A 17,339-nucleotide genomic window follows, 5' to 3' on the forward strand; every position below is an offset into this window, starting at 1 on the left:
AGATGCAGGGGATCACACTGGGGTGGACTGGGCCATACTGGGATAGACTGGGTTGTACTGGGAGTTAAGCAGGGATCACACTGGATAGACTGGGTCATACTGGGATAGACTGGGTCATACTGGGAGTTAAGTAGGGATCACACTGGGATGGACTGGGTCATACTGGGAGTTAAGCAGGGATCACACTGGGATAGACTGGGTCATACTGGGATAGACTGGGTCATACTGGGAGTTAAGCAGGGATCACACTGGGATAGACTGGGTCATACTGGGATAGACTGGGTCATACTGGGAGTTAAGTAGGGATCACACTGGGATGGACTGGGTCATACTGGAGGATGCAGGGGATCACACTGGGGTGGACTGGCCATACTGGGATAGACTGGGTTGTACTGGGAGTTAAGCAGGGATCACACTGGGATAGACTGGGTCATACTGGGATAGACTGGGGTCATACTGGGAGTTAAACAGGGATCACACTGGGATAGATGGGGCCATACTGGGATATACGGGGCTGTACTGGATTAGACGGGGCTGTACTGGGACTTAAGCAGGGATCACACTGGAATGGACTGGGTCATACTGGGGAATGCAGGGGATCACACTGGGATAGACGGGGCCGTACTGGGATAGACGGGGCCATACTGGGATATACGGGGCTGTACTGGGAGTTAAGCAGGGATCACACTGGTCCAAACTGGGCGCAGACTGGAGCGACACTGGGCCGCAGCTGGCGTTACCCCGAGGCCAAAGCGGGCTCTTAAGGAGATACTGGGCTTATACTGGGATCACAAACTGGGCGCAGACCTGGGGGGGCGGCCCCGGGGGCGGGGCCGGATGCCTGGGTCCCCGGCCGTGCCTCAGTTTCCCCTTCCGCCACCATGGAGCCGGGGCCAGCCGCTCGTCGCCCCCCGCGACCCCAGCTGGACTTCGAGCTGCTGCTGCAGCGCCTGGGGGGGGGCACCTACGGGGACGTCTACAAGGTGACGGGGACCCCCAAAACAGGCGGGCGGGGTGGGTGGGGGGGGAGTGTGGGGTGACCCCCCCAAAAACTGGGCCCCCTCCCCCAGTGTTGCCACCCGCTCGGGTCTCCCAGTTCCCCCCAGTGCTTCCTGTTTCCCCCCACCCAGTGCTCCCAGTTCACCCCAGTGCTCCCAGTTCCCCCCAGTGCTTCCTGTTTCCCCCCACCCAGTGCTCCCAGTTCCCCCCAGTGCTCCCAGTTCACCCCAGTGCTCCCAGTTCCCCCCAGTGCTTCCTGTTTCCCCCCACCCAGTGCTCCCAGTTCACCCCAGTGCCTCCCAGTTCACCCCAGTGCTCCCAGTTCACCCCAGCGCTTCCTGTTTCCCCCCACCCAGTGCACCCAGTTCACCCCAGTGCTCCCAGTTCACCCCCAATGCTCCCAGTTCCCCCCAGTGCTCCCAGTTCACCCCAGTGCTCCCAGTTCACCCCAGTGCTCCCAGTTCACCCCAGCGCTTCCTGTTTCCCCCCACCCAGTGCTCCAATTCACCCCAGTGCTCCCAGTTCACCCCAATGCTCCCAGTTCACCCCAGTGCTCCCAGTTCCCCCCAGTGCTTCCTGTTTCCCCCCACCAGTGCTCCAGTTCACCCCAGTGCTCCACAGTTCACCCCAGCGCTTCCTGTTTCCCCCCACCCAGTGCCTCCCAGTTCACCCCAGTGCCTCCCAGTTCACCCCAGTGCCTCCCAGTTCACCCCAGTCCTCCCAGTTCACCCCAGTGCCTCCCAGTTCCACCCCAGCGCTTCCTGCACCCCCCCAGTGCTCCCAGTTCACCCCAGTGCTCCCAGTTCACCCCAGTGCTCCCAGTTCACCCCAGTGCCTCCCAGTTCACCCCAGTGCTTCCTGTTTCCCCCCACACAGTGCCTCCCAGTTCACCCCAGTGCCTCCCAGTTCCCCCCAGTGTTCCCAGTTCACCCCAGTGCTCCCACTTCCACCCCAGCGCTTCCTGCACCCCTCCAGTGCTCCCATTTGTACCCCACCAGTGCTCCCAGTTCACCCCAGTGCTCCCAGTTCACCCCAGTGCTCCCAGTTCCACCCCAGTGCTCCCATTTGCACCCCCCCAGTGCTCCCATTTGCACCCCCCCAGTGCTCCCAGTTCACCCCAGTGCTCCCAGTTCACCCAGTGCTCCCAGTTCACCCCAGTGCTTCCTGTTCCCCCCACCCAGTGCTCCCAGTTCACCCCAGCGCTTCCTGTTTCCCCCCACCCAGTGCTCCCAGTTCACCCCAGTGCTCCCAGTTCACCCCAGTGCTTCCTGTTTCCCCCCACCCAGTGCTCCCAGTTCACCCCAGTGCTCCCAGTTCACCCCCAGCGCTTCCTGCACCCCCCCAGTGCTCCCATTTGTACCCCACCAGTGCTCCCAGTTCACCCCAGTGCTTTCCCCCCCACCCAATACTGCCCATTCACACCCCCCCCAATGCTCCAGTTCCCCCCAGTGCTCCCAGTTCCCCCAGCACTTCCTGTAACCTCCAGTGCTCCCATTCACACCCCGCCAATGCTCCCAGTTCACCCCAGTGCTCCCATTTGCACCCCCCCAGTGCCTCCCAGTTCCCCCCAGTGCTCCCAGTTCACCCCAGTGCTTCCTGTTTCCCCCACCCAGTGCTCCCAGTTCCCCCAATGCTCCCAGTTCACCCAGTGCTCCCAGTTCCTCCTCCCCCCCCCGTGCTCCCATTCACACCCCCCCCGTGCTCCATTCGCACCCCCCCAGTGCTCCCAGTTCACCCCCAGTGCTCCCAGTTCACCCCAGTGCTCCAGTTTCTCCTCCCCCCCCCGTGCTCCCATTCGCACCCCCCAGTGCTCCAGTTCACCCCAGTGCTCCCAGTTCCGCCCCAATCCCCCCCTGCTGCTGCTACTGGAGGCCTCAGGACATCTGGCACTGGGGGAACTGGGGGGACACTGGGGGGATACTGGGGCACTGGGGGGGCACTGGGGGGGCACTGGGGGATACTGGGGGAACTGGGGGACACAGGTGGGACACTGGGGGAACTGGGGGGCACTGGGGGATGCTGGGGGGATACTGGGGGAACTGGGGGACACAGGTGGGACACTGGGGGAACTGGGGGGGGCACTGGGGGACACTGGGGGCACTGGAGGGAACTGGGGGACACAGGTGGGACACTGGAGGAACTGGGGGGGCACTGGGGGCTTGGGAGGGCAATGGGGGGGGCATGGGGGACACTGGAGGGGCACTGGGGGCACTGGGGGGAGCACTGGGGGGCACCGGGAGCACTGGGGGGCACTGGGGGAACTGGGGCGAGCACTGGGGGAACTGGGAGAACTGGGGGAGCACTGGGGAGCTGGGGGGAGCACTGGGGGGCACCGGGAGCACTGGGGGAGCACTGGGGACACCGCGAGCGCTGGGGGAGCACTGGGGGGAGCACTGGGGGAGCACTGGGGGGAGCACTGGGGGGAGCACTGGGGGGCACTGGGGGGAGCACTGGGGCACTGGGGACACCGGGAGCACTGGGGGGAGCACTGGGGGGAGCACTGGGGGGAGCACTGGGGGAGCACTGGGGGGCACTGGGGGGAGCACTGGGGGCACTGGGGACACCGGGAGCACTGGGGGGAGCACTGGGGGGAGCACTGGGGGGAGCACTGGGGGGAGCACTGGGGGGAGCACTGGGGGGCACTGGGGGGAGCACTGGGGCACTGGGGACACCGGGAGAGCACTGGGCGGGCACTGGGGGGAGCACTGGGGGAGCACTGGGGGGCACTGGGGGGCACTGGGGGGGCACTGGGGGGGAGCACTGGGGGGGGAGCACTGGAGGGGGGCACTGGGGGCACTGGGGGGGAGCACTGGGGGCAACTGGCTGGGGAGCACCTGGGGAGCACTGGGGGGAGCACTGGGGGAGCACTGACTGGGGGGGCACTGGGGGGACCGGCACTGGGGGAGCACTGGGGGGAGCACTGGGGGGAGCACTGGGGGAGCACTGGGGGGAGCACTGGGGGGGGCACTGGGGGCACTGGGGGGGCACTGGGGGGCACTGGGGGCACTGGGGGGGGCACTGGGCCTGGGGGCACTGGGGGGGGCACTGGGGGGCACTGGGGGCACTGGGGCACTGGGGGGCACTGGGGGGCACTGGGGGCACTGGGGGGCACTGGGGGGGGCACTGGGGGGCACTGGGGGGGAGCACTGGGGGCGGCACTGGGGACACTGGGTGCCACTGGCGTCCCTGTCCCCTGCCCCAGGCCCGCAGCAAGGCCACGGGTGCACCCGCCGCCATCAAGGTCGTCAAGATGGACGCAGGTGAGGGGGGGACCACCGAGACCCCCTGACACCCCAATACCCCCTGGGGGCCCTTAGTACCCCCCCGTACCCCAAATGCCCCCTGGGACACCCCAGTAACCCTCAGGATGCCCCCTGGACCCCCATGATACCTCTGGACATCCCCAGTTCCCCCCAGTGCTCCCCAGTTTCCCAAGTACCCCCCAGTGCTCCCCATGCCCCCCAGTGTCCTGCAGTTCCCCCAGTGACCCCCAGTGTTCCCCAGTGCCCCCCATTCCCCCAGTGTCCCTCAGTGTCCCCAATGTCCCCCCAGTTCCCCCCATGCCCCCAGTTCCCCCCAGTGCTCTCCCCAGTGTCCCCCAGTTCCCTCAGTGTTCCCCAGTTTCCCCCCAGTTCCCCCCAGTTCCCCCCAGTGTTCTGCAGTTCCCCAGTTCCCCCAGTTCCCCCCAGTGCTCTCCCCAGTTCCCCCCGAGTCCCTCCCAGTTCCCCCCAGTCCCCCCCAGTTCCCCCAGTGCTCTCCCCAGTGTCCCCCAGTCCCTCCCAGTTCCCCCAGCCCCCTCCATTTCCCCCCAGTCCCCCAGTGCTCTCCCCAGCCCCCTCCAGTTCCCCCCAGTGCCCCAGTTCCCCCCAGTCCCCCCAGTGCTCCCCCCAGTGTCCCCCAGTTCTCCCCAGTGTCCCCCAGTTCCCCCAGTGTCCCCAGTTCCCCCCAGTGCTCTCCCCAGTGCTCTCCCCAGTTCTCCCCAGTTCTCCCCAGTTCTCCCCAGTTCTCCCAGTTCTCCCCAGTTCCCCCAGTGTTCCCCAGTCCCCCCAGTCCCCCCAGTTCCCCCAGTTCCCCTAATTCCCCCAGTGCTCTCCCCAGTGTCCCCCAGTTCTCCCCAGTTCCCCCAGTGTTCCCCAGTCCCCCCAGTTCCCCAGTTCCCCCCAGGTGCTCTTTCCAGTGTCCCCCAGTTCCCCCAGATCCCCGCAGTGTCCCTGCTTGCCCCAGTGCCCCCAGTTCCCCCAGTGTCTCCCCAGTTCCCCCAGTGCCCCCAGTTCCCCCAGTGACTCCCCAGTCCCCCCCCAGTCCCCCCCAGTGTCCCCCCAGTGTCTCCCCAGTGTCCCCCCAGTGTCTCCCCAGTCCCCCCAGTGTCTCCCCAGTCCCCCCCAGTGTCCCCAGTTCCCTCCCCAGTGTCCCCCCAGTGCCCCCAGTTCCCCCAGTGACTCCCCAGTCCCCCCCAGTCCCCCCCAGTGTCCCCCCAGTGTCTCCCCCAGTCCCCCCCAGTGTCTCCCCAGTCCCCCCCAGTGTCCCCAGTTCCCCCCAGTGTCCCCCAGTGTCCCCCCAGTGTCCCCCAGTGTCCCCCCAGTGTCCCCCCCAGTTCCCCAGTGTCCCCCCAGTGTCCCCCCCAGTCCCCCCAGTGTCCCCCCAGTTCCCCCAGTGTCTCCCCAGTCCCCCCCCAGTCCCCCCCAGTCCCCCCAGTCCCCCCAGTCCCCCCAGTGTCTCCCCAGTGTCTCCCCAGTCCCCCCCAGTCCCCCCCAAGTCCCCCCCCAGTCTCCCCAGTGTCTCCCCAGTGTCTCCCCAGTGTCTCCCCAGTCCCCCCCAGTGTCCCCCCAGTGTCCCCCCAGTCCCCCCCAGTCCCCCCCCAGTGTCCCCCCAGTCCCCCCCAGTGTCCCCCCAGTTCCCCAGTCCCCCAGTGTCTCCCCAGTCCCCCAGTGTCTCCCCAGTTCCCCCAGTGTCCCCCCCAGTCCCCCCAGTCCCCCCAGTTCCCCAGTGTCCCCCCAGTCCCCCCAGTGCCCCCAGTCCCCCCAGTCCCCCCAGTGTCTCCCCAGTCCCCCCAGTGCCCCGGCACCCCGGGGAGACCCCTGGCCCCCCCCGCAGCCTCTGCCCCCCCAGCTGACGACCGGGCGGCGCTGCAGCAGGAGATCCTGATGGTGCGCTCCTGCCAGCACCCCAACATCATCGCCTACTACGGCAGCTACAGCTGGTGAGGGACCCCACCCCCGCCCCCCCGGAGCCCCCCCCGGAGGCCCCCCCGCGCCCGCTTGGACCCCCCCAGACCCACCCGGACCCCCCCAAATGCCACAGGACCCCCCAAGCCCCTGCCGCCACACAGACCCCCGAAACTCCCATTGGTCCCCCCTGAACCCCCACTGAGCTTCCCAGACCCCCCAGGACCCCCCTAAGCCCCCCCAGGACCCCCTTAACCCCCCCTGGACCCCCAGGTCCTCCTGGACCTCCCCAACCCCCCCTGGACCCCCCCAAACCCTCACTGAGCCCCCCAGACCCCCCCGGACCCCCCCAAATGCCACAGGACCCCCCAAGCCCCCTCGCCACACAGACCCCCCGAAACTCCCATTGGTCCCCCCTGAACCCCACTGGCTTCCCAGACCCCCCCTGGACCCCCCTAAGCCCCCCCAGGACCCCCTTAACCCCCCCTGGACCCCCAGGTCCTCCTGGACCTCCCCAACCCCCCCTGGACCCCCCAAACCCTCACTGAGCCCCCCCAGACCCCCTGGATCCCCCAAATGCCACAGGACCCCCAAGCCCCCTGCGCCACACAGACCCCCCAAAACTCCCATTGGGTGCCCCTGAACCCCCCTGGGCCCCCAGACCCCCCCTGGACCCCCCTAAGCCCCCCCAGGACCCCCCAACACCCCAGACCCCCCCTGGACCCCCCTAAGCCCCCATGGCCCCCTAACACCCCCAGACCCCCAGGACCCCCTAAACCTGCCCTGGACCCCCAGGTCCTCCTGGACCTCCCAACCCCCCCGGGGCCCCCCCAAACCCTCACTGAGCCCCCCAGACCCCCCTGCACCCCTCCAAGCCCCCCCGGGGCCCCCAACACCCCCAGACCCTCCAGGACCCCCTCAACCCCCTCTGGACCCTCCCAAACCCTCACTGAGCCCCCCCAGACCCCCCTCCCCAGATTCCCTTGGGCCCCCACAACCCCCCGGCCCCCCCCAGGCCCCCCTGGACCCCAGACCCACCTGGGCCCTCCTGAACACCCCAAACCCTCCTGTATCCCCCAAACCCCCACTGGGCCCCCCTGAACCCCCCCAGATCCCCTGGGTCCTCCCAGACCCCCCCCAAACCCCAATGGGCCCTCCTGACCCCCCCAAACCCCCCTGGACCCCCCCCCAAGCCGCCTGGACCCCCCCAAACCCCCACCGGTCCCCCCTGAACCCCCCCAGATCCCCTGGGTCCTCCCAGACCTCCAGGACCCCCCCAAACCCCAATGGGCCCTCCCGAACCCCCCAAACCCCCCTGGACCCCCCCCCCCCAAAGCGCCTGGACCCCCCAAACCCCCACTGGTGCCCCCTGGGTCCCCCCAGACCCCCCCAGGACCCCCCCAAACCCCAATGGGCCCTCCTGAACCCCCCCAGACCTCCCTGGACCTCCCCACCCCCCCCACATCCCCCCAACCCCCCCCACTACCCCAACCCCCCCCCATCTCTCCCTGGTGCCCCCCAACTCTGCCCCCCCGCCCCCGTACCCCAATTCCCCCCCAGGTGCAACAAGCTGTGGATCTGCATGGAGCTGTGCGGGGGGGGGGTCCCTGCAGGACATCTACCACGGTAACGGCGGGGAAACTGAGGCACGGGGAGGGGGGGATCCCCAGAATTGGGGTGTCCCGCCCCCCCCCCCCAACACTGATCCCCCCCCCATCCCCCCCCCGCAGTGACAGGGCCCCTCTCGGAGCTGCAAATCGCTTATATCTGCAGGGAGACGCTGGAGGTGGGGGCCCCCCCGGACCCCTCTGACCCCCATGGGACCCCCCCCAAATCCCCCAGACCCCCCTGGGAACCCCCAAGACCCCCCTGGAACCTCCTGACCCCCCCGGACCCCTCTGACCCCCATGGGACCCCCCACAAATCCCCCAGACCCCTCTGGGAACCCCCAAGACCCCCCTGGAACCTCCTGACCCCCCCAGACCCCTCTGAACCCCCCCCAGTCCCCTCTGACCCCCCCCCAAACCCCCTCCAAAGCCCCCAGACACCCTGGGACCCCCCCCCCCAAATCCCCTGGACCCCTCTGAAATCCCTAAACCCCCTGACCCCCCCAGACTCTCCCTGGGACCCCCCCAAGCCCCCCTGGATCCCCCCAGACCCCTTTGAACCCCCAGACCCCCTGGACCCCCTAGGACCCCCCAGGATCCTCCCAGTTCCCCTGGGACCCCCCCAGACTGCCCTGGGACCCCCTCTGACCCCCCCGGACCCCTCTGACCCCCCCGAACCCCTCTGACCCCCCCGAACCCCTCTGACCCTCCCAGATCCCCTGGGACACCCCCCTGGGACCCCCTGACCCCCCTGGACCCCTCTGAGCCCCCCAGACCCCTCTGACCCCCCAGATCCCCTGGGACCCCCCCCAGACTTTCCTGGGACCCCTCTGAGCCCCCCAGACCCCTCTGACCCCCCCAGATCCCCTGGGACCCCCCCCAGACTTTCCTGGGACCCCTCTGAGCCCCCCAGACCCCTCTGAGACCCCTGGGAACCCCCCCAAAACCCCCAGACCCTCCTGGAACCCACTTGACTCCCCTGACCCGCTGGGAACCCCCTAGACCCCCCATGGGACACCCCCCGACCCCTCTGCCCCCCCCCCCCGACCCCCTCCGACCCCCCCAGCGCCCCCAGCCCCCCATCCCTGACCCCCTGCCCCACCCCCGCAGGGACTGTCGTACCTGCACTCGCAGGGCAAGATCCACCGCGACATCAAGGTACGGGGGGGGACACGGGGGGACTGGGGGAACTGGGGGAACTGGGGGGGCACTGGAGGGACTGGGGGAACTGGGGGGGCACTGTGAGGATCACTGAGGGGCCTGGGGGGACACTGGGGGGACTGGGAGGATCACTGAGGGGCCTGGGGGGACATTGGAGGAACGGGGGGGGCACTGGGGGGATCACTGGGGGGACACTGGGGGGACCGGGAGGACACTGGGAGGATCACTGAGGGGACTGGGGGGGACATTGGGGGGACTGGGGGAACACTGGGGGAACTGGGGGGGCACTGTGAGGATCACTGGGGGGACTGGGGGGACACTGGGGGGACTGGGGGGACACTGGGGGGACTGGGGGGGCACTGTGAGGATCACTGGGGGGACACTGGGGGGACTGGGGGGACACTGGGGGAACTGGGGGGGCACTGTGAGGATCACTGAGGGGACTGGGGGGACATTGGGGGGACTGGGGGAACACTGGGGGAACTGGGGGGGCACTGTGAGGATCACTGGGGGGGACTGGGGGGACACTGGGGGGACTGGGGAGGCACTGGGGGGATCACTGGGTGGACTGGGGGGACACTGGGGGGGACTGGGAGGACACTGGGAGGATCACTGAGGGGACTGGGGGGGACATTGGGGGGACTGGGGGGACACTGGGGGGACTGGGAGGATCACTGAGGGGCCTGGGGGGACATTGGGGGAACTGGGGGGGCACTGGGGGGATCACTGGGTGGACTGGGGGGACACTGGGGGGACTGGGAGGACACTGGAGGATCACTGAGGGGACTGGGGGGACATTGGGGGGACTGGGGGAACACTGGGGGGGCACTGTGAGGATCACTGGGGGGACTGGGGGGACACTGGGGGGACTGGGGGGACACTGGGGGGACTGTGAGGATCACTGAGGGGGCCTGGGGGGACATTGGGGGAACTGGGGGGGCACTGGGGGGATCACTGGGGGGACTGGGGGGACACTGGGGGGACTGGGAGGACACTGGGGGGGATCACTGAGGGGACTGGGGGGACATTGGGGGGACTGGGGGGACACTGGGGGGACTGGGGGGGCACTGTGAGGATCACTGAGGGGCCTGGGGGGACATTGGGGGCACTGGGGGGATCACTGGGTGGACTGGGGGGACACTGGGGGGACTGGGGAGGCACTGGGGGGATCACTGGGTGGACTGGGGGGACACTGGGGGGACTGGGGGGACACTGGGAGGATCACTGAGGGGACTGGGGGGACATTGGGGGGACTGGGGAGGCACTGGGGGGATTACTGGGGTTGACGCTGGGGGGGCACTGGGGGGATCACTGGGTGGACTGGGGCGACACTGGGCGCACTGGGACGACACTGGGGGGACTGGGGGGACACTGGGGGCACTGGGACGGCACTGGGGGGGACACTGGGGGGACTGGGGGGGCACTGGGGGGATCACTGACGGGACTGGGGGGACACTGGGGACACTGGGGGGATCACTGGGGGGACACCGGGGACACTGGGGGGGGACTGGGAGGACACTGGGGGAACTGGGGGGACTGGGGGGGCACTGGGGGGATCACTGACGGGACTGGGGGGGCACTGACGGGACTGGGGGGGGCACTGAGGGGACTGGGGGGGACACTGGGGGGATCACTGGGTGGACTGGGGAGGCACTGGGGGGACACTGGGGGGGGCACTGGGGGAACTGGGGGGACTGGGGGGGCACTGGGGGGATCACTGGGGAGGTCTGGGGGGGCACTGGGGGATCACTGAGGGGTGCTGGGGGGAACTGGGGGGGATCACTGGGGGAACTGGGGGGGCACCGGAGGATACTGGGGGGAACTGGGGAACACTGAGGGGAACTGGGGGGACACTGGGGGAACTGGGGGGCACCGGGGGAACTGGGGACACACTGGGGGTCAAGCAGACATTGTGGGGGGTCACATAGTGGGGGGGTGTGTCACAAACTGGGGGGTGTGTCACAAACTGGGGGGGTCCCGTCCCTGCAGGGAGCGAACATCCTGATCAACGACAGCGGGGAGGTGAAGCTGGGTGAGTGGGGGGCGAGGGGAAAATTGGGGGGCTGGGGGGGGGATAAAGGTCCTGGGGGGCTGGGGGGGGCTGCAGGGGCCCCCCCAAACCCTTCCTGCCCCCCCCCCAAAAGCGGATTTTGGGATCGCGGCGCAGATCAGCGCGACGTTCGCCCGGCGCATGTCGTTCATCGGGACCCCGTACTGGTGAGACTGGGGGTCCCGGGGGTGTTTTGGGGACACCAGGGGGGTTTTGGGGGGGCCGCTCCTCAGTGTCCCCCCCCCCAGGATGGCCCCCGAGGGTGGCGGCGGTGGAGCTGAAGGGGGGGTACAACGAGCTGTGCGACGTCTGGTCCGTGGGCATCACGGCCCTGGAGCTGGCGGAGCTGCAGCCCCCCCCTGTTCGACCTGCACACCCTGAGGTGAGCGGGACCCCCCAAAACCCCCCCTGTTCGACCTGCACCCCCTGAGGTGAGCGGGACCCCCCCAAAACCCCCATTGAACCTGCACCCCTGAGGTGAGCGGGACCCCCCAAAACCCGATTGAACCTGCACCCCCTGAGGTGAGCGGGGACCCCCCAAAACCCCATTGAACCTGCACCCCCTGAGGTGAGCGGGACCCCCCCAAAACCCCCATTGAACCTTGCACCCCTGAGGTGAGCGGGACCCCCCAAAACCCCCTGTTCGACCTGCACCCCCTGAGGTGAGCGGGACCCCCCCAAAACCCCCATTGAACCTGCACCCCCTGAGGTGAGCGGGACCCCCCAAAACCCCCATTGAACCTGCACCCCCTGAGGTGAGCGGGACCCCCCAAAACCCCCATTGAACCTGCACCCCCTGAGGGTGAGCGGGACCCCGCCAAAACCCCCCTGTTCGACCTGCACCCCCTGAGGTGAGCGGGACCCCCCAAAACCCCATTGAACCTGCACCCCCTGAGGTGAGCGGGACCCCCCAAAACCCCCATTGAACCTGCACCCCCTGAGGTGAGCGGACCCCCCAAAACCCCCATTGAACCTGCACCCCCTGAGGTGAGCGGGACCCCCCAAAACCCCCATTGAACCTGCACCCCCTGAGGTGAGCGGGACCCCCCAAAACCCCCATTGAACCTGCACCCCCTGAGGTGAGCGGGACCCCCCAAAACCCCCATTGAACCTGCACCCCCTGAGGTGAGCGGGACCTCCCCAAAACCCCCATTGAACCTGCACCCCCTGAGGTGAGCGGGACCCCCCAAAACCCCCATTGAACCTGCACCCCCTGAGGTGAGCGGGACCCCCTAAAACCCCCATTGAACCTGCACCCCCTGAGGTGAGCGGGACCCCCCAAAACCCCCATTGAACCTGCACCCCCTGAGGTGAGCGGGACCCCCCCAAAACCCCCATTGAACCTGCACCCCTGAGGTGAGCGGGACCCCCCAAAACCCCATTGAACCTGCACCCCCTGAGGTGAGCGGGACCCCCCAAAACCCCATTGAACCTGCACCCCCTGAGCTGAGCGGGACCCCCCAAAACCCCCATTGAACCTGCACCCCCTGAGGTGAGCGGGACCCCCCAAAACCCCATTGAACCTGCACCCCCTGAGGTGAGCGGGACCCCCCAAAACCCCATTGAACCTGCACCCCCTGAGCTGAGCGGGACCCCCCAAAACCCCCATTGAACCTGCACCCCCTGAGGTGAGCGGGACCCCCAAAACCCCCATTGAACCTGCACCCCCTGAGGTGAGCGGGACCCCCCAAAACCCCCATTGAACCTGCACCCCCTGAGGTGAGCGGGACCCCCCAAAACCCCATTGAACCTGCACCCCCTGAGGTGAGCGGGACCCCCCAAAACCCCCCTGTTCGACCTGCACCCCCTGAGGTGAGCGGGACCCCCCAAAACCCCCATTGAACCTGCACCCCTGAGGTGAGCGGGACCCCCCAAAACCCCATTGAACCTGCACCCCCTGAGGTGAGCGGGACCCCCCCAAAACCCCCATTGAACCTGCACCCCCTGAGCTGAGCGGGACCCCCCAAAACCCCCATTGAACCTGCACCCCCTGAGGTGAGCGGGACCCCCCAAAACCCCATTGAACCTGCACCCCCTGAGGTGAGCGGGACCCCCCAAAACCCCATTGAACCTGCACCCCCTGAGCTGAGCGGGACCCCCCAAAACCCCCATTGAACCTGCACCCCCTGAGGTGAGCGGGACCCCCCAAAACCCCCATTGAACCTGCACCCCCTGAGGTGAGCGGGACCCCCCAAAACCCCCATTGAACCTGCACCCCCTGAGGTGAGCGGGACCCCCCAAAACCCCCATTGAACCTGCACCCCCTGAGGTGAGCGGGACCCCCCAAAACCCCCCTGTTCGACCTGCACCCCCTGAGGTGAGCGGGACCCCCCAAAACCCCCATTGAACCTGCACCCCCTGAGGTGAGCGGGACCCCCTAAAACCCCCCCATCACCCATTGGTTTTGGGGGGCCATTCTGACCCCCCCCCCAGCACCCATTGGTTTTTTGGGGCCACCCTGACCCCCCCCAGCACCCACTGGTTTTGGGGGGCCATTCTGACTCTCCCCCAGCACCCATTGGTTTTGGGGGGCCACCCTGACCCCCCCAGCACCCATTGGTTTTGGGGGGGCCATTCTGACTCTCCCCCAGCACCCATTGGTTTTGGGGGGCCCATTCTGACTCTCCCCCAGCACCCATTGGTTTTTTGGGGCCACCCTGACCCCCCCCAGCACCCACTGGTTTTGGGGGGCCATTCTGACTCTCCCTCAGCACCCATTGGTTTTGGGGGGGGGGCACCCTGACCCCCCCAGCACCCATTGGTTTTGGGGGGGGGGCACCCTGACCCCCCCAGCACCCATTGGTTTTGGGGGGCCATTCTGACTCTCCCTCAGCACCCATTGGTTTTGGGGGGGGGCCACCCTGATCCCCCCAGCACCCATTGGTTTTGGGGGGGGGGCACCCTGACCCCCCCAGCACCCATTGGTTTTGGGGGGCCACCCTGACCCCCCCACCCCCCAGGGTGCTGTTCCTGATGTCCAAGAGCGGGTACCAGCCCCCCAAGCTGAAGGACAAGGCCAAGTGGTGAGGTGGGGGGGGGCCGTTGGGGGGGTGGGGGTGTCGCCCCCCCCCAGGGGACCCCCAGGACCCCCAGCCCTCACTGTGCCCCCCCCAGGTCCCCCCAGTTCCACAACTTCGTCAAAGTGACGCTGACCAAGAACCCCAAGAAACGTCCCAGCGCCGCCAAGCTGCTCAGCGTGAGCCCCCATGTCCCCGTGTCCCCGTGTCCCCGTGTCCCCGTGTCCCCGTGTCCCCCATGTCCCCGTGTCCCCCATGTCCCCGTGTCCCCCGTGTCCCCGTGTCCCCCGTGTCCCCCGTGTCCCCGTGTCCCTGTGTCCCCGTGTCCCTATGTCCCCGTGTCCCCATGTCCCCGTGTCCCCATGTCCCTGTGTCCCCATGTCCCTGTGTCCCCATGTCCCTGTGTCCCCATGTCCCTGTGTCCCCATGTCCCTGTGTCCCCCATCCCGTGTCCCCATGTCCCTGTCCCCCTGTCCCCGTGTCCCCATCCCCACATCTCCCCGTCCCCATGTCCCCGTCCCATATCCCATGTCCCATGTCCCTGCCCCCACATCCCAAGTCCCCTTGTCCCCAAGTCCCCTTGTCCCTGTCCCCACATTCCCATGTTCCTGTGTCCCTGTCCCCATGTCCCCATCCCCATGTCACCATGTTCCCCTCTCCATATCCCTGTCTCCCCATCCTCATGTCCCCATGTCCCATGTCCTTGTCCCCACATCCCATGTCCCTGTCCCCTTGTCCCAAGTCCCCTTGTCCCCAAGTCCCCTTGTCCCCATGTCTTGTGTCCCCATCCCCATGTCCCCACATCCCATGTCCCTGTCCACTTGTCCCCATGTCCCCGTGGTCTCCGTGTCCCTGTGTCCCCGTCCCCATGTCCCGTGTCCCTGTCCCTTTGTCCCTATGTCCCTGTGTCTCCATGTCCCCATGTCCCCATGTCCTGTGCGCCTGTCCCCATGTCCCTTTGACCCCATCCCCATCCCATGTCCCGTGTCCCCATGTCCCGTGTCCCTGTCCCCGTGTCCCCATGTCCCATGTCCCCACGTCCCATGTTCCTGTCCCCATCCCCACGTGCCATGTCCCTGTGTCCCCATGTCTCCGTGTCCCTGTCCCCATGTCCCCCTGTCCCCATGTCCTGTGTCCCCGTGTCCCCATGTCCTGTGTCCCTGTCCCCGTGTCCCCATGTCCCCATGTCCCCGTGTCCCCATGTCCCCGTGTCCCTGTCCCCATGTCCCCGTGTCCCCGTGTCCCCGTGTCCCCGTGTCCCCGTGTCCCTGTCCCCATGTCCCCATGTCCCCGTGTCCCATGTCCCCGTGTCCCCATGTCCCCGTGTCGCTGTCCCCATGTCCCTGTCCCCGTCCCCACGTGCATGTCCCCCCTGTCCTCGTGTCCCCCTGTCCTCGTGTCCCCGTGTCCCACGTCCCCGTGTCCCCGTGTCCCTGTCCCCATGTCCCCGTGTCCCCCTGTCCCCATGTCCCCGTGTCCCCATGTCCCTGTCTCCCCGTCCCCCCGTCCCCGTGTCCCCATGTACCCTGTCCCCCTGTCCCCCCTGTCCCCCTGTCCCCGTCCCCCCATGTCCCCCCGTCCCCCCGTCCCCCCGTCCCCCCCGTCCCCCCGTCCCCGTGTCTCCCCGTGTCCCCCGTGTCCCCCCGTCCCCCCGTCCCCGTGTCCCCATGTCCCCATGTCCCCATGTCCCCGTGTCCCCGTCCCCACGTGCGTGTGACTGTCCTGCAGCACCAGTTTGTGGCTCAGCCGGGCTGGGGCGGCCGCTGACCCTGGAGCTGCTGGACAAGCTGCGGGACCCCGAGCGGCTGCGGGACCCCCGAGCGGCCGCGGGCGGGAGACCCCGAGGACGAGGAGCCCGAGGTGGGGGCGCTGGGGGGACTGGGGGGGGACTGGGAGCACTGGGGGGGACTGGGAGAGACTGGGATGGACTGGGAGAGAGTGGGAGCACTGGGGGGGGACTGGGGATGGACTGGGAGGGACTGGGATGGACTGGGAGAGACTGGGAGGGACTGGGGAGGACTGGGAGCACTGGGGGGGAGTGGGAGGGACTGGGATGGACTGGGAGAGACTGGAGCACTGGGGGGGGACTGGGAGGGACTGGGAGAGACTGGGAGGGACTGGGATGGACTGGGAGAGACTGGGAGGGACTGGGAGCACTGGATGGGGACTGGGATGGACTGGGATGGACTGGGAGAGACTGGGAGGAACTGGGAGAGACTGGGGGGGGACTGGGAGAGATGGGGAGCACTGGGGGGGACTGGGAGACACTGGGAGAGACGGGAAGCACTGGGAGGGACTGGGGAGGACTGGGAGCAGTGGGGGGGACTGGGAGGGACTAGGACAGACTGGGAGGCACTGGGGAGGACTGGGGGGGACTGGGGGGGGACTGGGAGAGACTGGGGGGGACTGGGAGGACTGGGAGAGACTGGGAGGCACTGGGGGGACTGGGAAGGACCTGGAGCACTGGGAGGGACTGGGAGCACTGGGAGGGACTGGGTTGGACTGGGAGCACTGGGGGGGACTGGGTTGGACTGGGAGCACTGGGCGGGGGCACTGGCCCCCATGTCACCCCTGGTCCTGCAGCCGCCCCCCCCCGGTGCCCCAACGGATCCACTGCAGCCACCGGCCCCCCCGCGCCGGCCCCCGCCGTGAGTGACCCACAGTGTCACCTCCCGTCCCCACGGCCCCCATGTCCCCCCCCTATGTCCACTGTGCCCCCCCGTGCCCCCCCCATGTCCACTGTGTCCCCCTGTGCCCCCCCCGTGTCCCCCCCTATGTCCACTGTGTCCCCCCGTGTCCCCCCATGTCCCCCCGTGTCCCCCCCCTATGTCCACTGTGCTCCCCCGTGCCCCCCCGTGCCCCCCCATATCCCCCCCCATGTCCACTGTGTCCCCCCGTGTCCCCCCCTATGTCCACTGTGTCCCCCCCGTGTCCCCCCCGTGTCCCCCCCGTGTCCCCCCCGTGTCCCCCCATGTCCCCCCCGTGTCCCCCCCGTGTCCCCCCCCGTGTCCTCCATGTCCCCCCCGTGTCCTCCATGTCCCCCCCATGTCCTCCATGTCCCCCCCATGTCCCCATGTCCCCCCCATGTCCCCCCATGTCCCCCCCATGTCCCCCCATGTCCCCCCATGTCCCCGTGTCCCCCCCGTGTCCCCCCGTGTCCCCCCCATGTCCCCCCCATGTCCCCCCCATGTCCCCCCCATGTCCCCCCCATGTCCCCCTCCCCATGTCCCCCCCATGTCCCCATGTCCCCCCCATGTCCTCCATGTCCCCCCCATGTCCCCGTGTCCCCCCCATGTCCCCGTGTCCCCCCCATGTCCTCCATGTCCCCCCCCATGTCCTA

The 17,339-nt window shown here is 68.5% G+C and overlaps 1 protein-coding gene across 2 annotated transcripts; it reads left to right on the forward strand.

Annotated features, from left to right (window-relative positions):
• The first annotated feature begins 283 nt into the window (after positions 1-283).
• Positions 284-15,859, forward strand: LOC135576907 (mitogen-activated protein kinase kinase kinase kinase 3-like). Of its 2 annotated transcripts, none has more exons than XM_065044225.1 (12): positions 284-983; positions 4,202-4,259; positions 6,094-6,199; positions 7,725-7,790; positions 7,895-7,950; positions 8,882-8,929; positions 10,922-10,964; positions 11,077-11,149; positions 11,231-11,364; positions 13,943-14,005; positions 14,097-14,178; positions 15,728-15,859. In XM_065044225.1, the coding sequence occupies exons 1-9, from the start codon at positions 882-884 to the stop codon at positions 11,261-11,263; spliced, it is 585 nt and encodes a 194-aa protein (XP_064900297.1). In that variant the 5' UTR covers positions 284-881; the 3' UTR covers positions 11,264-11,364; positions 13,943-14,005; positions 14,097-14,178; positions 15,728-15,859. The 2 variants fall into 2 exon arrangements, with proteins under 2 accessions (XP_064900297.1, XP_064900298.1); XM_065044226.1 differs by having other exon boundaries at positions 546-983; positions 6,109-6,199.
• Positions 15,860-17,339: the final 1,480 nt, after the last annotated feature.

Source organism: Columba livia, chromosome 34, assembly GCF_036013475.1.
Source record: "Columba livia isolate bColLiv1 breed racing homer chromosome 34, bColLiv1.pat.W.v2, whole genome shotgun sequence".
NCBI classification, from domain to species: Eukaryota; Metazoa; Chordata; class Aves; order Columbiformes; family Columbidae; genus Columba; species Columba livia.

Coding starts and splice junctions, on each gene's coding strand:
- LOC135576907 (XM_065044225.1), top strand. CDS start 882: ATGGAGCCGGGGCCAGCCGCTCGTCGCCCCCCGCGACCCCAGCTGGAC. Junction 6,200..7,724: donor TACTACGGCAGCTACAGCTG/GTGAGGGACCCC, acceptor ATTCCCCCCCAG/GTGCAACAAGCTGTGGATCT. Junction 7,951..8,881: donor TCTGCAGGGAGACGCTGGAG/GTGGGGGCCCCC, acceptor CCACCCCCGCAG/GGACTGTCGTACCTGCACTC.